This window comes from Gallinula chloropus (assembly GCF_964237585.1).
Source record: "Gallinula chloropus genome assembly, chromosome: 2".
Classification (NCBI taxonomy): Eukaryota; Metazoa; Chordata; class Aves; order Gruiformes; family Rallidae; genus Gallinula; species Gallinula chloropus.
Genome location: NC_140086.1, coordinates 158,616,430 through 158,639,170, shown reverse-complemented (window position 1 = coordinate 158,639,170; position 22,741 = coordinate 158,616,430). Strand labels below are relative to the sequence as shown.

Genomic DNA, 22,741 nt, shown 5'->3' with positions numbered 1-22,741 from the left:
AGGTAGTGGGTTCCCACAGCCTCTCAAGCTCCCTGGCTGCACCACTGAGGTACATCTGTGTCCACAGCCCCTGCTTCAGTCCCACCAGCATCAAACCAGGTGAGCTGCCGAAGCATGGTGTCATATCTGAAACCTCAGTCCATGAAATGCAACCCTCTGCAGCTCCCCCTTTCCAAAACTGGTATTTTTATGGTTTGATTCACTTTTCATTGGGCAACACTCCCTCCAACATCCCTCCAGCGTGGCTCCAGCATGGTTCCAGTATCTCTCCATCCGGCCAAGGGCTGGCTGTGGATCCAGGAATGCTGAGCAGCCCTGAGGAACAAGCCTGGCAGGTCTGAAACATTCCCTACACAGCTTTCACTCAAGACATTCTAAAAGTCATTGTAGGTGGAGGAAATGGCCATGAGCTTTAGGAGCCAGGCCAGATTTACTCAAACAGGAAAGAGGAAAAGGGAAATGTTGTTAGCAGGGAGGAAAATATGTACTGGCTTTCTAGCACTTGGCTCTTACTCCACACAGAAAGCAGTGAGTGTGTGCATGTGTACCTGTGTGTTTGTCAGTGGGAGGGTGAGGACTGATTTCTCAGGCTGCTACTGCCTTATTACTCCCACAGGAGACAGGGCTGAACCCACCCTCTGCAAAGTCAGGAGGCCACAATATTCAGACCCTCACTGCAAGGAGAGAAATCACAGCCATGTTTGACTGGTGAGAGATGGTCCACGAGAAGGTTGAAGCATCTGTGGGACTTCTAAAGTTGATGCTGGGTAAGGCTGGAGCCCTGCTCTTTGGAGCTAGGGGCTTACAGCTTTCATCCCTCACCTGTAACATCACTGTGACGTGCATTAATTTAGCACCAGGGCCATTCTGGCTGAGAAGATGAACAGATGCAGTGTCCCTACCTTGTGAGGAAGCTCTGAGCTACAGGAAGCATTCTCCTGTTGCACAGATTACGTGTTAGATTATGGATAAGAAGAGGCTGAGAGGTCAAGCTGTTCAGCCTGGAGAAGGCTAAGGGGGTTATTATTGCCATCTTTCACTACCTTCTTACAGAGTGAATACAACCAGCCTGTTCTTATAGGTGCCCAGTAAGAGCACGATGCATAATGGGCACCAACTGCAACGAGAGGATTTCTGGCTAAGAATAGGGATATCTTATTTTATCATGGAGTCAGTCAAAGACTGGATCACTTGAGAGAGCCCAGAGTGCCTGGGGAATCTCTGTGTTTCAAGATATTCAAAGTTCCTCTGAGCAACTTGAGTTAACTTGGAGGTTGGTCTTGCTTTGGGCAGGGGCTGGAACAGTCAGCTCCAAAGTCCCTCTCTTCTGAAGCTGTGACACTTTCAGGATAAAATCAGCCTCACAAGAAGCCTTCTCTAGGAAGATGTTGGTGGGGACCTGTGCATCCCAGGTCAAGTCCAACTGCATGGAGGTAAAGAGCACTTCCAAACCTTTACCTCTGCAGATTTGGCAGCCAACCTCAAAGCAACTCATACAGCTGATGTTTCACAGGGAATTTCTATCTCTGAATATCTTAGAGAGGCAAAGGAGGAAAGAACACATGGAATTAATTCTCTGTAGGGACATGAGTCTGTGGAGCTAGTTCATGCCACCAACAGTCTTTGACCAGGGTCCCTGCACTGAAGCAGGACAGCAGCATCTCATGTGTCTGGTTAGCAGGGCAGGAGTGGGTGCACAGGGGCAGGTCTGGCCACAGGGCAGCAGTCTTAGCAAGGAACACTCTGCTAGATGAAACCACAGGGTTACTGCCCCAGGGGAGCACAGCATGGATGACACTCCCTTACCATTGTTTTCAACGACTTTGGTCTGCTTCTTGTTGTTATCCTGTTGGACACCGTGGATCTCTACTGTTACCTTAGGATCAACAATGGAGTTCTTGCTTTTGTTCACCTTGGGCAGCTGCTGACCAGAGATGATCTGTGGAGGAAACAGAGGAAGAGGTCAGGACATTGTTAGGAGGGGGGTGCTCCCTGGTGAACGTCCCTCTTCTTCTCCAGGAGTGCAGGACCTGTTGTGACAAGCTGATGCTGGTCTTTCCAAGCAAGCACTGTGACATCCTTCAGAGGAAGTTGTCATGAGCCAAAGCACCTTATGAATGTTCCTCCAGCCCAGCCAGCTGGCTAGGGGGCAGGGAACTTTTCTAACTGTCCCCACATTGATTAAATGATACTCAGAAACAACAGTGGTGACTGTTGACCGTGTGTCTGCCTGTATGTTCTTGCAACAACAGTGAATATTGTCATTAACCTCTGTGACTGTTGAACATTAAAAATGGAAGTTCTTGGAGGATGAGAGCCCATGCAGGACTGAAGCAGAGACCCCAGCAGTGGGCAATAAGCAAGGTTGGGATAACCTTGGCCAGGTGGGACCAGGAGAAGGAGAAGGTACAACCTACACCCCCCCCCCGAATGTAGATGCTACTGAGGCATTTTCCGACTTCTATTCTTACTTTAAGCTGAAGTTTCTTCTTTGTCCCCCATGTTCCTTCTGTGATGGATTTTGGATTGAATTTGGTTTGCTCATCCCGGAGGAATTCCGGCTTTAAGACATACCCAGAAAACCCATTGTCCTGGAACCGACCCTGGTAGACATCCATTTCTGTGCCTGCTGTCTGGAAATTTAGAGCAACTGCAACATAAAGAAAGCAATTCAGTCACTTTCAGATAAATCAATGGGATTGGCTTTAGAAATTTGTAATATTTTTATTTTTATTTCTAATTCTGTCCACATGAAATTACACTTCATGGACATAAATACCAACTTTTCCAAGCTTCAAAGAGCAGCAATAAACTCTGATCCCCAAAGTCTGCTCGCCCTGGGGATTTCTTGCATTCAGAGATGGCAGAGACAAGAGGAGCCATGGATGTTATAACCATCTCAGTTGTCCTCCTGCCTGCCACAGGGTCAAAAAATGTCCTGCATTGAATTTCTGTCACCTGGTTGGGCAACTGCATCTTTTAGATAAAGCTATTCATTTCTATGCTGAAGGAGTTCCCTCCTGCAGTGAAGCCAGCAAATCCTTCTCAGGCTGTTTTTCTGGCTACTTAGCCTCCTAATAAAGCCTCCCTTCCAGCCCAGATACACCTGTTTCCATTTGCCATCCTGAGGGCTGTTGATGCCTTTGTTGGTTAGACTAGAGAGGTCCTCACTGTCTGAACACCTTGTGCAAGAATACAGAAGCTGTGATCAAGCCACCTCTTCATTGTCCCCTGCCCAAAACAGATCAAGCCTCACTGGTGTCCCCATGCTAGGCAGATTTCTTGTATTCTTTCCAATTTGTCACTGTCTTTTTAAACAGTCTCACTAATACCACACAGGGACCTCACATGGACACCCCCAGTACTCCACTGCTTTCTCAAGGGTAATGCTAACTTCTTCAGCAACTTCTAAGACAGCTCTAGGAGAGAGTGCAACTTATCCTGTTCCTGGGTCCTACATACCCTGTAAAATTCGATGGCCAAAGGCATTTTAAGGCACTCCCTTGTTTTTCCACCTGCAAACAGGACTTCAATAACTGCAGCATACTGGTTTTACTGGGAGATACCAGAACTCAGGGCTTCTGAAGAAAACCCCACCTTATTTTGGGTGCCCAAGTACTGAATTCAGGTCAGATAAAGCATACAGGTCTGCCTTAGTGTACCCCAAGGGACCTGATGTTTCCTCACAGGGATTCCCCTGAGGCCAAGCTTAATGCTGGGGAGACACAACAATGGGTGGGACTTGTGGCCCCCACAGTGGCTGCAGTACCAAGCGAGTTCCTATGTTGCCAGGCACATGCAGCCCATGAAGGTTCACTCAGCTGGGGCCCAGGGAGCCCACCCTTCATCTGCAGCTTCTCCTGTTTGGCTGAGCCACATAGGCTCAACTGGGACATCTCCACCAGCCAACATCATTCCCTCCTCCTTTGTTAAATCTCAGCAACTCTGCTTCCAGTGAAATTGGAGGGATGTGTAAATTAACCTGCAGGAAAGGCTCTCATAATGTTTTTAAGGTGAGCCAGAAAATGATCTATGAAAAGTCACCGAGCATTTCCTGAAGAGCTGATCTCTCCCAGTGACCCCTGAGCCCCTCTCACTGCAAATGGCTTGAGATCACATATCTAGCTCAGCTGAAGCCCCCCCATAGCCAGGTCAAGGGTGACCCAGCCAGGTTGTCCCCCCCTGGCCTCCCAGTTGCACCCACCAATCTGGCAGCCGACGTTCCACAAGTCGATGGGGTTGTAGTTGGAAGAATCTGTCCTCCAGCCTGCGGGGTAGATTCGGCTCAAGTGCCTGATGTTGTGATGAATAAAACTGTTTCCTGCAGAAAAGAAAACGTGAAGAAAGTGAAACTTTCATCAATGGAGGCTACTTTTATCTCCCCTTGATGCTGCTGTATATATTGCTCCTTCTTGTAGCAAGTCTGGCCGAACAACCTGTATAAAAGGCCCTTCTTGGTAACAGCCTTCACGATACTAAGTTACTTCTGCTTCTGCATGGCCAAGGAGATCATAACCCACATCTTTCAGGATGCCTTTTCCCTGTCCTTAACCCCCACTAGCTGTCTCTTTATGGGGGACAGGCAGAAGATACATACCAGACTCCTGGGCTAGTTTCAGAGCTTTGCTCTCTGTGAACGATGACATCTCGTAGAAAGCCCGGGGGTGGCTGGGGTCCTCAAAGCCATTGAAATGGACACTCTTGCAGTAGACAACTGTGTCTGACAGCTCCTTGGCCAACTTCAAGGTGTCACTCTAAAAGCAGGAAAGCAAGAAGTTTGTGGGGAAGTTTCTGCAGTCATACTTGTCTTGTCTAGGCTCCCTGCCCACCATCGTCACATGAAAAGGATGCACAATATCAACACTCAGTGACACCCTGATGCAAAGAGAGGGTGGAAAGGGGGCAGAGTGCCCTTGCCATGTCCCTTGCCTGTCACAGAGTGCTATGCTTTCCTCTCAGAGCATCAGTGCCCTCTCATCCCATCCTGGCCTCTCCAATGATATCACTGACTGCTAAGAATATTCTACCTGGGCTATCCCTCTTCCTCCATTTATTTGCACGTCATTATATGAACATGTATTCCAGTCATTAGGGCTACAAACATAGCAACCACCCAGTCAGCCTGTATTGCTGAGCTAAGAGAGGATTTCACACAAGAGATGCTTTGCTGTCCCAGCACTTTGTTGCATGACATCCTCCAGACAGATTCCCTCTTTGTTGGTGGGATACCTTTTCTGCTGCTTTCTGCACGGTCACTTGTGTTTCAGCACCAGTTGCTGCCTCCAGTTGCTAAACTTTACAACTGACCCTTAGCAATGAGTTTTCCATACTGTCCTGGTCCCAAGCACACAAACCTGGAAATCAGGGGAAGGATATTCTGGCCTTTTTTGGGGGCTTTTTATTTCTTGAACTAGTAAGTTCTTACAGTGCTTGAATTCTCCTACTTCACAGACACATTCATAGTTGAAGTGAGAGCCACCAGCTCCCATCAGAAGCAAGAAGAGGTCAAATTTCAAAATTATACATATTATTGACTGCAATTTGGAGAAAGAAATAAAACCCTCAGTGGGACTGAATCTATTTATATAATCTATGAACCTGGTCCATAAGATATATCAACTTCAGACCTGCAGTCTGGAAAAATGGATGTCCTCACACAAGGGAGCAAAACACTGGTGTGAAGGCCAGCCTTTTCCTCCCACAAACAGTTACCCCAATTGCTTTGGGGGTCAGAAAAACACGGCCAGTGAGGGTGCAGGTATGTCCCAAAATGTGGCTAGAAAAGCACCAGTCTCTGGTAATAAACAAAGTCATGATGGTCCCATGACAAATAGGTTTCTGGAAACGAGACAAAGATAGACTTAACACGTGTCCTTGCACTGCTTCCTGAAGGGCTACATGGTCTGTCCCAGCTGTGGGGGCTTCCAGCTGCATTTTAAGGAAAAAGCAACGTTCATGCCTGGCTGGCTCTGCAAGATCTGTTTGTGCTTGGGACAGAGATCACTGAGCTGAGCAAGGACCCGGATCCTTCGCTCCATCGATTTCAACGGTTTACCCTTACAAATCTCCACAAGAGCAACTGAAAGCACACTGACATCTGTCTCAGCTGGGATCACATTACAAGTGTATTTCAATTGCTTTTCATTTGTTTTGGAGTTTTTTAGATATGGTACAAAACCTACCTAGAAAGTGGTTCCCCAGCATAAGTCGTGGGGCAGGCTAAGAAGATGGGATTTCCTGATGCAGGACTTCAGAGCCTTCTGCAACAGGCAAAATTCTAGTTTTATAGAATCATAGAATGCATTAGGTTGGAAGGGGCCTTCAGAGGTCATCTAGTCCAACCCCCCTGCAGTGAGCAGGGACATCTTCACTAGATCAAGTTGCTCAGAGCCCCATAAAGACTGACCTTGAGTATCTCCAGGGATGGAGAGGCCTCCACTGCCTCTCTAGGAAGCCCATTCCAGTGGTCTACCACTCTCAGAGTAAAGAACTTTTTCCTACTATCCAACCTAAATCCCCCCTTTTCTAGTTTAAACTGTTACCCCTCATCCTACCACTACATGCCCTCGTGAACAGTTCTTCCCCAGCTTTCTTACAGGCACCTTTCAGGGACTGGAAGGCTGCTATAAGGTCCCCCCAGAGCCTTCTCCAAGTTGAACAAGCCCATCTCTCTCAGCCTGTCTTCATAGAAGAGGTGCACTTCTGCTTCCCCAGGTCTGCCCCTATTTGGGACTCAGTTAATTCTTTTACTTACCTTCCCCTTCTGCTGTATCTCAGTTTTTACAGATTCATCTTCAATTTCAGCTGCTTCATCTTCATCAGAGACATCCTCAGCCTCTAGGTTGTTGTTCCCATTTGTTCCAGTGGGGTCCTCCTGCCTGCTCAGCTTCTTGCCTTTCACAAGGATCTTCCCTTTCAGTTGCTGCACAAGGAAAAATGGACAAAATAGTTGGTGATTAGAAAAGATTCTGGCCTGCCCAGAAGGAGCAAAGATACAACAGCTCCTCAGCTGCAACCAGGGCCAGGGCCTTTTAGAGTTGCATCACTGGCTATTATCAATAGATACATACAAAAATAAGTCTGATTATCAACTGAGTCCTTTCCCTACCTCTAACCACTTTCTGAGACCACAAGCCACAACTTTGAAAACCCCAGTTAGCCCGCAGGTTCCCCTCTGATACAGATTGTCCAGCCCCTCCACTACATTACTTAAACTCTTGTGCTGTCAGAGGCAATAAAAACAGACTAATTCTGCAAAACTGAATGTGGCCCAGCAAACAAAGCCAAGCCTGGAGGTCAGGGCTCATGGGAACCATTCCCAGCACTGTTTCTGCCCCTCTCTGTGGGGGTGAAGTGGTGCAGCCCTCTGCTCCACTGGACATTTTAATGGGAAAAGAGGTCCATTCATTTCTGGACAGATGCCTCGTGCATTGCAGACATGGGATTTTATAAGATGTAAGGGATCTTATAGGTGAAACCTTTGGGGGCTGACAGCCTAAGGAAGAGCTTCCCAGACCGTTCCCAAACATACCTCCTCCTCTGAATTCCGAACTCATCCTGCAGCTGCTTCTGTGGTATAGCCCTAACAATAACCAGCAGCACGTGCCAACGTAACACAGCTGCCTGCTGAGCTAATCCAAGGAGTGCATTTCTTGTGCTGTGTCATGTGAGGAGCAGCTGAGGGAGCTGGGGGTGTTCAGCCTGGAGAAGAGGAGGCTGAGGGGAGACCTCATCACCACCTACAACTGACCTGACAGGAGGGTGTAGAGAGGTGGGCGATGGTCTCTTCAGCCAGGTGACAGGAGATGGGACAAGGGGAAATGGGCTCAAGCTGCACCAGGGCAGGGTCAGATCAGATGTGAGGGAAAAGCTCTTCCCTGAAAGAGTTGTCAGGGCCTGGAACAGGCTGCTCAGGGAGGGGGTTGAGTCACTGACCCTGGATGTGTTTAACAGACGGGTAGATGAGTTACTTAGGGATATGGTTTAGCATAGGACAGGATTGGTTGGACTTGATCTTAAAGGTCTTTTCCAACCTTGTGATTCTGTGATTCTGTCTCCAGCCTCTTCCAAAGCCCCCACACAACCTCAGCTGAAGGAATACATGGACAGCACACGGCTGCTCGCAGACCATCATACTACTGACGTGTCTCTTGTGTAAGATCTGACTGCAGGAGGAAGGCTGAAGCCTGGAGAGGACTGAGTCTCAACCCAAACAAGGCAGCAGCGATGCTGACAGCAGGGAGCAGTACTGAGAAAGGTGACTGCCCAGATACAATCTCCAAGTGAGCAGACTGTGCTATAAAATCAGTTCTTTCAGCCCTGCAGCAGCCCTAGATCCTGCAGCTTGCACTGAAGTCAGTAGGAGATTTGCTGCCCCATGGATGTGTCTGGTAGTTCTGGCGTTGGAGGGTGTTAGTTACTCCAGAAAAATGCAATCTCAGAATTAAACAGAGCCTGTCACTGTGCAGCACATCTCCTCCCCTCTCAGTGACACCGTGTATTCGCCCTTTCCAGCCCAGAAAAGGTCCATTCTCAAATGACAGGACTGTGGAAAACCAAGGATATTTTATACTGCAACACAGGCATTTTCAGAAACCTCTGTTCCCCCCTTGTGGGTGCAAGCAAATTGCATCACATCTTTACTGAGACCAGCCCAGCTCCTCACCACCCAGCTAAGCTGTGGATGAAGCTTGGTTTGAGCAGGAATTTGACAGTAGCACCAGAGGCAGCAGCCAAGAGCATTTTTCTCCAGCTACCACAAATGATCTGTTTACGCTGGAGCACTCTCCCTGTCACTCAAAAGCTACATGAAAGGCAGCTGGAAGGAATGCATCAGGGAATAAAGGCCCCAAGGAGCAGTTGGGGCATAGCGGTATCCTCCTCCCCATCCCCAGATCACCCTCCATCCTCCCAGCCCCTCAGCCCTCTTCCAGGCAGAGCTGTGACCTGCTTCTTTCACATCCATGGCTGGGAGATGAGTTGGCTCATCTTCAGAGTCTCACTTCAGTCTGCTGTTCACACATCTCTAACCACCCTCCTGCCCTCAACATCCAGCTCATCCCTGTCTTTCCACAACACCCACTGGTCGAAGGTGAAATCCAGCTCTGTGTGAGTTTCCACACTCCTGTCAATACTCTGAATTGACAAGCCTGGAGGGACTGCACTGTGAACAGTGGGGAGGGGAGCAGAGAAGTCTCTCTTGTCCCTCACAGGCTGCAGATAGCATCCTGCTATAATAAAATATTATTACCTGGCTCTGCTTTATAACATCCTCATCACTTCATCTCACAGCTCAACACTAGAGAAGAGGGGATAAGGTATTTAGGGCAGGTTGCAAGAGGGCTAGTAGCCCTTTTCCAGCTTGACCAGTTCAGGACGGCCTATCCAGCACGAGAGGTGTACTTTCTGGCACAAGCCCATCCTAGGTAGCTGAGGAACACCAGCAACACAGCCTCCACCTTGCCTCCTCACCACAGCCCATGTCAAGGCTGCCAGCAGTGGGTCCTCAGCACTGCCACTACCCTGTCTAGACTGTGGTGACCCTGGGAAACCTTGGATGTGCTGCAGATGCTCCCCACAGGCACAGGGACACAGGTCAGCCCAAACTGTGTTACACAAGACTCTCCTTAGGGAGATGATGGTGGTTCCCTTTTGGCCTTGAAATCTAAGACAATGGCTCCCTTCTGGAGGCCTGTTGCATCAGAGAGGTTTAACATCCCTCTGTACAGATGCCTATGAGGGACAGCAGTCCATGTGCCACCAAACTCCAGAGGAGATGCATTAGTTTACTGGTCCACAAGGAGGGGTGAGATTCACCCCAAAACAGAGCACTTTCCCCTCGGTTTCCTGCAGAAGGTGCTGCTCTGTTGTAGCATTGCACTGAAGCCTCTCTGCAGAAGCTGCCAGTCTCAAACATCATCTTCCTTTATTTAATATAGGTGCAAGGAAGCAAAGTCAAAAATTTGAGCACTTAGCTGCTTTAACAAGGTTTGAAATAAGCTGATACACACAAGCACACGTGCATTTGTTCCAAAGCTCTTAGTTCCCCTTCATGTGATATTAAGTATTTCTAGCCCCAGGCAAAAGACACTCAGCTCATCAGTTCAGCTCTGTTGAGCAGATCCCTTGTCTTAGGAAGAAGCATTAGCTGAAACACTCAATAAATATTCTCCAAGTAGGCCACAAAGCTATTCCAACTGCCTGTGGCAAGCCGAAGGATGAATACAGCCTAAGAAAATGGGAAATCCTACAAGGACACTGGATTCTACTTAGAACCTGCCAGAATAAATGCAACTCTTTCCCTTCCTCACTTCTCCCTGCAAATCATATTGCATCAGTTCTGCATGGCTCCCCTGCTCTCCCACCTTTCCTAGGGCAGGCTGGAACAAGCTCAGCTCCACTAAAGAACTGGTTCTGACAGACAGCTTTGTGCTTATTTTGGGAGCCTGTGAAGTGGGACACAGCAACCAACAAAACCACTGTTGGTTTTATCAGAATGAGCAAAGCTGTAAACAGCAGAGGACTTCTTTTTTTGCCTTCCAGTCCCTGAAGGGAGCAGAGAAACAGGAGGGGAATCAACTCTTTAAAAGGGCAGACAATGGCAGGACAAGGGGGATGGAGTGAAGCTAAAGGAGGGAAGGTTTGGATTAGATATTAGGGGGAAGTTCTTTACAGAGAGAGTGGTGAGGTGCTGGAACGGGCTGCCCAGAGATGTGGTGGATGCCCCATCCCTGGAGGTGTTCAAGGCCAGGTTGGATGGGTCCCTGGGCAACCTTATGTAGCTCCAGGCCTGGAGGTTGGTGGCCCTGCCTGTGGCAGGGGGTTGGAACTCTGTGATCCTGGGGGTCCTTTCCAACCCAGACCATTCTATGATTCTATGATTCTATGATTCTATAATTTTAAAAGACGTGCATACACATGTTTATCCTACCTGGAAGGTTCTTGCCCCTGATAGTATCCCAAAAGCCCATGTCTGATTGCCAGTTTTCATCTCCATGGGAGTGGAAGATTTGTAACGTGACCGAATTCATCAAACTTTCTGTGCCTCCTTTAGAGTCAACAGAGAACTGAACACTCCCAGGGTGTGCTGCTTCTTGTCTATTTACACAAACATGAGGAGGTGGACCACACCCCCAACTCCCCTGGTTATATTAACTACTTTTCCAAGGGAGCCCAAGGTGAAATGCTCACATCCATGGATATACAGGGGCTGAGCACTGCTACCTTACATCCTGCACTCAAGATGAAGATATCCATCCCCCCAGATTTCTGAGAACCTGTGAGGATTAGCATTTTCATGGTCACAAGATGTCCAGACCAGATGCACTAACTGATATCACATCTCCATCTACATATGTCTTTCAGCCTGGTTGTAAACTGAAGTGTTGTGGGGTTTAACAAGGACTGGCACCAGAGGACAAAGAGAGAAAAGGGGAAGAAACACATTATCAAAGGAGGTTTTGAGAGACTTGAGGGAAACTCAGCCCAAGTTCAGCCAAGACAACACACTGCAGACAAGGTTGGCACAGCTGGGCTAGACATGGAGAAAGGTATAGCTGTGGCTTTAGGCATAAGGCAGAGGGAACTGAAGGCACATTCTTGCTGAGTGTATGATGCTAAAACAACCCTCCCAGGCAGATGGCTCCCAGGGCCCTCTGCTGACTTAGGGACCTGTGACTGAACCCAGTCTGGACTTCAAATCTAGAGGCATTTCCTGCCTTGCTGTGAGCTCAGGGCAGAGCATGCCAGCCAGCCTGCTCCTCAGATGAGTTGTGGTGAGCATAGCATAGCCCCTGCTGCACTGGGAATGGTTCCTGAGCTGCATGGCTCAAAGTGATCTTAAATGGGGGGACTGGTCAGAGCACTGGATGTGCCTGGTGGGACAGCACAGGATGGCAGAGGCCCCTGTCACTGCAGTGAGGCTCCCAACTGGGGGGCTCATGGTCCTAAGGGTCTCCCGCCAAGGCAGGTCTGTTAAAGCCAAAGTCACTGTCACTGTAAACAAGGCAGCCTGGCAATAAATTGCTGGAGGGGTTGCAGATATACCTGATATGCTGAATGGATGCACACACTGTTGGCAGCTGTTTTGGCCTCATTCCAGGGCTGGGCTTTTGCAGCATCTCTAGCTGGGATGCAGAGACGGGGGAAGGGGCCCTGACAGACCCCTGTGCAGGTCAGGGATGGGGCAGAAGGGCCTGCAACAAGCAATCAGCAGCAGAGCCTGGAACAGCTCTTCCCTACACCTCTGGCACTGCCTGGAGCTTTGGGTGGTTGGGGGGGGATTGGCTTTCCATCCTATAGGCCTTTAATTTACCGTTGGAACCGAAAGACAGCAGCTCAAGGGAGACATTTAGATGCTCTGTGCAGCCCAACACCGTGCCTGAACGGAGCCTAATAAATCAGATGCCTGCCCTGGGCTGTGGTATGAATCATTAGCATGAATCTAAAGTGTGTCCATCTTCCTCTAATTACTGACACTGCTCTGCTAACACAATCCAGAGCGATTCTTCATCTGTTCTTATTTACAGCCTCTCAGCCCTCTCCCCAGTGACAGATCCCACCCTTTTTCTAATATAAAAAATACTACGTTGTCCCAGGCTTCCCCATGTCAGCATCACAAGGAAGTGGAAAAAAATCTAAGGGGGTTCTGATTTGCTGGGGTTTTTTTTCCTTAATGTTTCAGCTTCAATGTGTTTTCCACCCCCAAAAAAAAAAAAAAAAAAACCAACAAAAAAATCAGCAGTTCTGCCCTTTGCACTCTCCTAGTTCACACAGCAGAAGGCAGGGGAAGGGGACCAGAGGGGAAAGGATAGGTTTTGCTATTTTTCTCCCTTTAAACTAAATGGATTGGGCATATCATCCCAAATCCATTCACTCAGGTAGATACGGTCCCTGTAGTTCCAGCTGGTGCCACGTGTCCACCTGGACAATCAGAGCAGGAGGTTAGATGACCTCAGGAATAGGAAAGAATATCTTTGGGAAGCTGGTGTCCTGCCCTTATACACACATCATGCATTTCTTTCTTCATGTCATTCCCCTGGTCACAAGGCATTCTTCTGAAAAGCCACCAGCAGCTTTCCTGATGCTGAACTGAGGATAAATAGCAAGCCAGGAGGTCACACTGAAGTCACAACTCAGTAACTGCCTACAGAGACCTGTCTGCATGCTGGGTGTATCCTCCCTTCTTAAATGGAGGAAACTTGTTCATGCCAGTGCAAAGGTCTTGCTGAAGCAGCAGCATTAAAAATTATGATTCATCCTAATTTATTGCAGTGGTGCCTAGGGACCAGCCCAGATCAGCTTCCCTCTGTGCTAGGCATTGTATCAAGAGAGGCATGACACTCCCAAACAACAGGGGAAAGTCAGGGAAAAGAGAAAAAGGGAGAGGGAGAACAAATCTAGAAGATATTTTGGGTGGATCGTTTTCCTCTCCTTTCTCCCCTGCTGCCTGCCAGCTTTATCCCACCCACAAACTCCTCCAGCTCTGGCTAAGGCATTTTCATCCAGTTTTTGGCAATTGCTTTCTTTAGCAAAGAAGTGCAATTTAAAGGGAACTGCAGCTCTCCACACACAAGTCTGCTCCTGCAAAGCCTTCAAGAGAAAAGACAGAAAACACCAACCCAAAGGGTGGAAACAGATGAATGTTTCCTTTTGGCTTCTCCTTTGGAAACTTTCTCTTTTTTTTTCATATCAAGGTTCCATTTCCAATTTTTTTCTAATTGTCAGCTAATGATTTTATAGTGGTGATCCCCTGTTGAGGGCTGTGTATCTCCCCCACAGCAAGGTCCAAGGTCAGCTCCCAGCTTCACAGTTGCCCTGATTCATGCAGCCTCCTGTCTCCTCCAGTTCTCTATCAGCATCTCATGGGAAGATCATCCTCACCACCCTGGGCAATTCTCTGTGGGAGGATGCTTGGTGCTTAATACAGTTTTAGGCTGTCCACACTGTTTTTCCCCTTGAGTTGTGAGGGGCAAGCAATCACAGCTATCCTTCCAGGTCTCATCACTTCCTACCAAGGCATTAAAGGAGGAGGGGAGCATATGGTACATCCCTCAGCACAGAGCAAAACATCTCACCTAACATGAAATCAGGTAGTGTCCAGTCTTGCTGGACACCTTATAGTCATGTGGTGCTGATCTTCCTTGCAGGTGCAGCAACCTAACAGTGCTTCAGAGGACTGGCCTGAAGAATGGCAGATTCAGCTTAGGGATGCAGAGAGTAGACACAAAACAGACCCTCACCTCATTTCAGGTAGTTGTAGAGACTGATAAGGACTTCCCTCAGTCTCATTTTCTCCAGCCTAAACAACTCAAGTTCCCTCAGTCACTCCTCATCAGACTGGTGCTTTAGACCCTTCTCCAGCTTCATTGTTCCTCTCTGGACACGCTCCAGCATCTCAATGTCTTTCCTGTAGTGAGGGGCCCAAAACTGAACACAGCACTTGAGGTGTGCCAAGTACAGGGGGACACACTCCAGGAACCTCCTAGACTGTATCCTCTCTGCTGTTTTGTCTTTCCAGCAGAAATGTCCTATGTCCTATAGAGATGTCTCCTCTGAGATCTTAAACATTCAACAAGGAGCAACAGGGTATTTTGTGTTTGATGTGCACAGTCTACTTTTAGATACTCCTATTTCTTATTCCACTACTGCCCACAGAGAATCTCTGATCCTCAGTTAGTGCAGTTCCCTCAGGCATACTGCCTGCTAGTTGGCATCCAGCAAGAAGAGAGACCTCTCCTGTCCCACACTCAGAAGGCAAAAACTGCTAGAGTGGCCTTACTTACCTCTGGGGAGGGAAACTGGGATTTGTTTCCATCAACTGGGGCAACCAAGAGCATGTCTTGCAGGATCGTCGTCATGTGATGAGCCATAACCTTCTGCTGGTCAACACTGCAGTGGTTCTCCAGGGAGATGATGACAGGGTATGGTGAGGTCTAGAACAAGACAGCAATATACATCATCAGTGACCTCTGCAATTTCACCAGTCTACAGCAACTGACATAAACCCCAGTGATGTTTTCATTGGAAATGAATGTGCCAACAGTGGGGTCTAGTGTTCTGCTAAGATAAGAATTTGTCAAGAATGGACAAATGTAACTGTGCAGTAGCATCTAGACCAAAGTAGGTCTTTGCTGATGCCTTCCAGAGATGATGATCCAATAGGTCACCAGGCTGGGTCAGGATACCTCCCACTGGCTTGCTGCTGGGGCACTTCAATGAGGCTCCCTGTGCCTCCATTCTTCACTAACACTGTGGAGGGAGCACCTTCCTACCTCAGAAAAAGGACTGGGAAGGGAGGCTTTGAGATCATTTGGTTTACTCAAATCCTTAGGTGACATGAATCCTTCCTCCATTCATGCATAGCCCTGATCTCATTCCTTGTGGGCACCCAGAGTCATTTTGTGTGCTGAAGGCACTGTCATTGTCACTGCTTTGTAGCCCCAAAGCAAACCTGATCCTAGCTCTCAAGTGCACTGAAGGAAAACAGCAGAAAGCCCAGAGAGCCTGGACACACCCAAGGTTTTTTAAAGGCTGCTGGCCCAGCATTGCCACAGAAGACTTCAAACCTGTTCACTCCTTTTAAAGTGGAATAGAAACAGTACTTTGCATCAGTTCATCCAAAACACATGCACACAGGTTCCTCTAAAGTAGAAATGGACCCTGAGATGTCAAAGCCCACACATATCATGGGTTTATTTCTACTTCCCACCAGGTATGCTCAAGATATTGGGCATTATTTTCATTGCAGTGTAGACCAGGACACAGCTGTGCTGGTATAGATTCAAACTCATCCTCAGATAGTGCTCTACCTATCCAGCAACTCCCAGGAATGGATCTCTGCAGAAATCAGAGCATGGATGCCCACGAGAAACACTAAGGTGAAGTCTTCATTGTTAATGCTCTGCTGGGAAGGCAGAGACCTACAATCAGTCTTGGCTTGTGCAATAGGAGAAATCTTAGGAGGGTCCCTCATCCTTACTTTGAAAGCATAGTTCTTGATGGCCTTAATGACATCACTGAAGAGGATCTTGGAGGTGAGAGTGTAGCCATGATAAATGACGGGTTCCGAGTTAGGGCCATCCCAGCAATCAAGTTCCACACAGCGGCAGCCTTTGGTGAGGGCTCTGGAAACAAAGAAGGGACCTGGTTGGGTTCTAAACCTTCTGCTCCATCTCAAAAGGAAGGTGCATCAGGCACAGATACTGCCTGGGAAGTTTAAGGAGCAAGAGAGGAAAGAGGAGCTTGGAAGAAGAGGGAAAGCAGATGGGATCAGGAGAGCTCAGAGTCAGCAAAGAGAGCTCAAGGTTGAGCAAGGAAAGCACAGTGGGATCTGAGATAAGTGGTAGTGAAAGTCCAAGGTAAAAATTATCCAAAGAAGAAGACATAGTGAGCAACAGATTAGAAAGGACACTCATGGCTGTGCCCCAAGTCTTTCCCCAAACATGGTGAAGAGAAAATCAAGAGTAGCTGAATTGGAAGAAAGAAAGACAGGCAGCCTTTGAAGCCAGGTCATGAAGCCTGCATGATGTGACTTCTTCATCTAAACCTGCTAAGACATGAGAAATGAATCCTCAGAGCTGTCAGGGAGAGACTTGTGGGAACTGCACCGCAGCTGGTGAGACTGCTGACCGCCAGTTTCCCAAACTGAGTCTACATCCTGAATTTGCACTTGCAACTCCTGCCTCTACATACCCATACTTTTAATTTATTTTCAAATGTAGGTTCCCCCTGTACAGACTTGCCTGTCTAGAAGCTGATCTCTTTTACAGTAACTCACTTTATATTTCAGGTAACATAACTCTTTTCATTCACTGCATTAAGAATCATGGGATATTTCTTTCTACAATGAAAACATGGTTCTGGAATTTTAAGAGACTGCAAGAGGAATTCAAACAGCTACTGAAGAGCAACTTCTGCCAGATTGCACTCTCTCCTCTTTTGAGCTTGTGAGTCTAGAGAGGCATTGTTCCCTGGGACTCGGATAAGTAATGAACACAGAACTGCAGTGATTGGCTTGCTTACAAGGAAAACCTGCCTCACTTGATAAAAGCACAGGTCACAGAAGAAGTAATATAAGGTGGTTGTGCAAGTTAGTAAAGGCCACTGCAAACATCTGACCATGAGATGTCAGACAGCGGTTGTTAAAGGCAGAAGTGGGCAACACAATGTTCTGTTCAGAGATGCTGTGGGAGCATCTGAGCTGCTAAAGAAGGAGTAGGCAGAAGTTTCCTGATCACCCACACTGCTTCATTAGCTCATACCCCACCTCCTTTTTTGGACTGCTTCAACTAGGTTTCTCCAAAATAAACCCCAGCGTGGTTCTAAGGAGAGTCCATGCCTGGGGCTACTCCCAAAAGGCAGTAAGGACTGTAAACATTATGGCTGTATTTTGTCTCCTTCTACTCCTGATCAGTCCTGCAGCTCTCTCCCAGAAATCTGTGCACCTTGTAAGCTCCTTCCACTCTTTGCCATATTCTGGGGAATGCAACATGTCCCCTCAGCATCACACTTTGAAAACACCATGCTAGAGGTCTGTAGGTGTTTTAAGCTACTCCCACACATAGTAATTATGCATCTTACAGTCAGGTGGACACTCCATGGGGCCCAGCAGAGCCCCAGGTCAAAGTGCTATGAAAAGGGAGACATGGCCAACCTGGTTTAGGAACAGCTCACCCTGATGTGAACATGGGCCAGTTCATATTATCTCGCTTGGAGTGGGACATTGTTTCTTGGTCCTCTTGCATCTAGAGATATAGAGGCACCTTATGTCTTCTATAAGACATCAACCTCTCCCACACAAACACACACACACATACATTACCTGATATAGGCTTCTGTGCTGCTTGGACCTGTGAGCTGGTCTTCCATAAGGTAGGTATTGTGCGAGGATGACACCAAGTAGTGGCTGAGAGGTTGAGTCATGTCCTGGTAAACTTTACGATGGGAGGAGTTGAATATATTCCCATCATCAGACAGCAGGTACATCAGGAAACCATCTTTAGTCATGGCATTACGCCTCTTGGCTGCCAGATAAACAGACAGAAACCTTGTATTGAAAACCTGACACCATCAGGTTGCGCCACCATCTTCACTATGATGCCTGCTGCTCTGCAGAGGATCTCAAAGGCAGCATGTGCTCTCTAGGCAGTCAGCCAATAGTAAAGATATTGATGCTGTTCAGACAGTGATAACAGCTTTATCTGTCTGGAAATGCTTTTAAAACCCCTCCACAATCATTTCTTTTTATGACACTTTCTGTCCTTGATAACACCTTAAAAATGTCAAAGACAGCCCTTACTTCACCTGTCTCTACAGATCTACAGTATAAAAAATCTCAACTTGAGCACTTCAAGCTTCCTTCATGTCAACACAGAGAAACTGTCAGATGCACAAGCAGAGCCACATAAATCCTGTCTTGATTATCCAATGAATACATGATTTTCAAAGAGTAAATGCACAATAACACAACTCCGAGGAGGAATTTGGCTCGCCTCAGAGTTGTGTTTGATTGAGCCAGATCTCAGTGTAATCTCCAAGACTACATCTGAAAAGCATTGTCCCTTTCCTTAAGGTATATTAGGATGGTGCAAAAACAGCCCATGAAGCTGTGTTCATTTCTTGAACATGTCCTCCAAGGTGCTCCAGGCTGGAAATCCACTTAACTTCTGAGCAGAAAGACAGTGATTGCTGTCCTAAGCATTTTCTGGGCTCATTACTCAAAGATCTCATCATCCAATGGCTTTTCAGGTGCTTACATTCAAAAACATTTGCCTCCATTCCTGCTTGTGGAGAACAGAAATACGGCTACATTCTTAAACTCACAAAGCCACCTGGGGTCTTGACATTTGAATAAGCCATCAGAGCCTTTCCTTCAGGAATTTCACCCACCTCTAGCCAACCCTATATCAAATCTTCTCCAGCTTCCCAGTGTACCCAAGGCAAAATTGAAAAGAAATATTTCCAGGACTCTCCAGTGCCCTCCTCTCCTGTAGCTATTAACGTTCCCCTAGAAAACTGGTGTTTTAGAAACAGCAGTGAGGATAAGATGACATAAATGACTGCAGAAGAAAGCATCAGCAAAGCAATTCATAGTTAATCAAGAAAGCAAGACTTTGAACCAAACCAGCCAATGTTTCCAACATACCTCTTTCATTTGGCTCATATCGCTGAATTAAGGCAGGAGCAGCAACAACAGCATCTTCTTCTTGCTGTGTGTCATAGAGGAACCTCACCAGGTTCTGGCAGGACATAAACCCTTCTTCATCTGAGAACTTTTTGAAGATGTCATCTATTTCTTTTCTCTCTGTCAGTATCTTGTAAAATTCCTCTATCTCATCAGCCTCCAGAGCCTCTGTTTTGGACTTGTCACAGTGCTGTAAACGTAGAGGGGAGAAGGAGTGAAAACCTTCTTTCCTTCTGGCATATGCCAGCCGTAATCTGCACCAGGGCTACACAACGCAGAACACAAAATAAGTGGAAACAGTGAATGAGAAGCACTTGGTCAGTTACAATGGTTCTCACTGGCAAGGCCAATAGTCATGTAACAGTTACAATTACTGTTATTTACTCCTATTAGCAGCCACCGCCTTGAGCGCCACTACACTGTGTACTGTGCAAACCCTAAGTGAGAAGGACAGCTCAAGACAACCTAAGTACAAATCAAGAGGAATGTAACTCTTGACCTCAAGAGCTTAAGGACTATCAGGAAACAATGAACTCAACACATCTTGATAGACAACATGGCCTTAAATCCATTAAGTAAAGGGAGAAGGACCTTCGCTTAACCCCAGTGGGTCTGAGCTCAGGCCTCAAGAGACTGTCAAGTCAGGTTGGTTGGAAAGATGACATCAAAACCAGCTTAATAACAAACCCTGCCAAACACATGCATGTTTAGGTATGGAAAAAATCCTCTCTTCCATGAAATTTACCAAGTAAAAAAGTCACAAAATTTCAAATCAGGTATCATTTCCTCAAGGATCTGTAATTCATATTCTTCATGACCCATGTCCCCATGGTGGCTTGATCTTCCCTAAATACCAGCTCTGACAGAACACCACAGTCAAGGACTAGACTGGCCATGAAAGATAAGGAGTTTAAGACACACAAGTTAGTGAATCCATGAAGGACAAGAGCTTTTCTAACAACAAATACTTCCAGCTTATTTAAAATATTCTGAGGTTTAATTTTTCATTGGAAATTGTGGCAAATCCTGATATTGTTGTTTGTTCCCAGCAGAATACTTCGTGGAGAGGTAAATAACTATTTCTCAGTCATCTCTGGGATGTAAACCTCTGCATTAAATATAGGCTGAGCAAAACAAGCTGTGAAAGCAAGAACCTGTATCAGAGGAATCACTTACTGGAGGGAGCATTATATGCCTTCCAAGTGTTTTCCCCTGCAAGTTTCAGCAATCAATGGACTCCAGCTAATGCCGTATTATTATGATGATTGCCTCTCTCTCAATGTCTAAAGCAAGCAAATAGACCCTTAGCAGTGTTGTCCTCATCACACACAGCCCACTCACACCTTACATTTCAGGTAAGTCTGAAAAAAATGTCATTTTTGGTACAGACACCAAAACCTCTGCAGGACACGGCTTGTCTTACCTAGTCCTTGGCCTAAGAACTTCTCCAGGCATGAACTTGGAACAGACAGTGTGCTCCAGGCCACTCAGAGGAGGTCGTGGGGCATTTCAGTTCACCTTTGCTCCAGACAAGTTTCTACCAGTTACTACAACTTAGCTGACAGGTGGAAACTTGTCAAACCAGAGGAATTAAATCACTTTCTGTCTTTGATCTCTGATGACAGATAGAGCTGTTGACCTGGGGTTTATGACCAAAGAGCATGTCTCATTTTAACCAGTCATCGTAATAATTTCAATCTGACTCTGCTCTCAGTGATGGCCATGGTGGCTTTGGCACTGCCCCAAGAAAGATGATAATGAGGGACCTTCATACCCTGCAAATCCTCCTCTGGTGTCCTTGCCTGTTTATGGTGCACATATACAAGCAAATAAAATTATCATGATGCATGACATTTCACAAGCTGGACCAATAGCAAAAAGTTCAACTTGTCCTGACTTCAGAATTTGCTGGGTGGAAGTTATGGGATCATCTCAGGAATGGGACAACCTGTGAAATATACTACAGACATCTGCAAATTAGGTTGGAGCAGTCCATTTCCAGGACTCTACACTGTGGCTCTGGCAGATCTCACAAGCTAAGCTGAGCATGACGCTTTGCAACTGAGGAAGGCATATAAAGTGGGAAACCAACTGGTGGAGACTGCAGGGATGCTGTGAATGGCAGACATTCTTTTATTTAAGATACAAGAGGGAAAATGGCAAGATATTACATCCAGAAAACTGGCATTGTAAGTGTTGTGCCTCGGGAACTTTGTTCGTTAGTGGCCACTAAAGGTTGTGATGGAAACAGGACAACAGCAATGACATCATAGTCATATTTCCATCACAGATGAGATGCACGGTGTAGAAGTGAGCTCCTTCTGCTTGAACTACAAGAGCTTCAAATCAGAAAGAGGATCTCAGCCCACAATAATTGTGTTTTATCTCACTTGTGTGGATCATGGAATTAAGTGAGCAATTAAGGGAGCTTTGCACAGTTTCTTGTTGCATTCCATATGTCTTACTCAGGTGTGCCTAAAACCTAGATGTGGATGCAGTTATGTGATAAAAAGCAAGAATATGTGAAAACATGCCCTGTATCTCGCTCTTGAGTCCTTGATCACCCTTCCTCCTTGTGATTAAATGAAGAAAAAGCCTCTAAGACAGAAAAGATCACCCTTTTAATATGCTGTAGTGTCTCTCAGTCCATCTAAGTTTAGGCCCTATGCAAACTGAAAATATAATTGCTTTAGGAGCAAGACAGACTCTTCCTGGAGGCAATTCAGCCCACAAGAGATTAGAATTAACCTCCAAAGAGCCTCTTTCCAGTGGCTATACAAGAAACTTGTAACAATTACATGTTTAATGAGGGTACTTCAACAATCTGCCTGCATTTAGATGGGTTGAATCAAGGTTTAGTAATTACTTGGAGTCCTTAAGCAAAAAGAGAATCAAACTTAATCAAGTTTCCACCCCTAGAGCTCTATTGCAACTATTACAATACCAAGAGAGGTTCATTGAATGAAGAGACTGTGCCTCTAAAAGAAAGGGTGTCTTTTCACATGTTTGACATTTGAAGACATAGGGAGTGATTCATCTGACATACACAAGATGCATCCTTTAGGATGAGGTGAATTGCACCCTGTTGTCTAATACTGGCTTCACCTACACAGATTGCCAAGGAAGCATGAGTGTTGGTGTCTACTTCCAATGTAGCTTTCTGCCCTGGAGATATCGAACTCAACCAGAGGAATCCTAGTCTTTCAGGGTCTTCCTGAGCTGGGAATAAAGCCTGGGATATGTCAGCCAGATTTTGCATCTGGAAGATCTTGCAAGCTGAAATTCTTTTAAGACCTGCTGATGACCTTCCTCCAGTGCTTGCAGAGTTAACAGAGAGAAAGAAACTCCCATAAAGCAAGGATTAGGAACTTGCACCTCCTATGGGAGATCTTGCCAACTTTCCCTGCTATCAATTTACAGGAAGGAGCAGGAGAATTACTGTCCGGTGCTCAAAACCACCCACGCGTTTACCACTGAGGAGAAAACCCATTTCTGAAACTGCCCACCCATGAATTCAAATCCTGCTTCAGACAGGGTGGAATTTTGGAAATTATCCAG

At 46.7% G+C, this 22,741-nt stretch overlaps 1 protein-coding gene across 1 annotated transcript in view; it reads right to left on the bottom strand.

The window, feature by feature from the left end:
* PLCD1 (phospholipase C delta 1) overlaps positions 1-22,741 on the bottom strand; it is a gene marked incomplete at its 5' end in the record, with an annotated part of 47,216 nt that overhangs the window by 1,586 nt on the left and 22,889 nt on the right. The window contains 9 exons of the mRNA XM_084280019.1: positions 1,807-1,939; positions 2,472-2,650; positions 4,205-4,321; positions 4,598-4,754; positions 6,755-6,922; positions 14,784-14,933; positions 15,980-16,124; positions 17,822-18,023; positions 19,145-19,373. Coding sequence (XP_084136145.1) covers positions 1,807-1,939; positions 2,472-2,650; positions 4,205-4,321; positions 4,598-4,754; positions 6,755-6,922; positions 14,784-14,933; positions 15,980-16,124; positions 17,822-18,023; positions 19,145-19,373 — 1,480 coding nt within the window. The remainder of the gene's footprint in view (positions 1-1,806; positions 1,940-2,471; positions 2,651-4,204; positions 4,322-4,597; positions 4,755-6,754; positions 6,923-14,783; positions 14,934-15,979; positions 16,125-17,821; positions 18,024-19,144; positions 19,374-22,741) is intronic.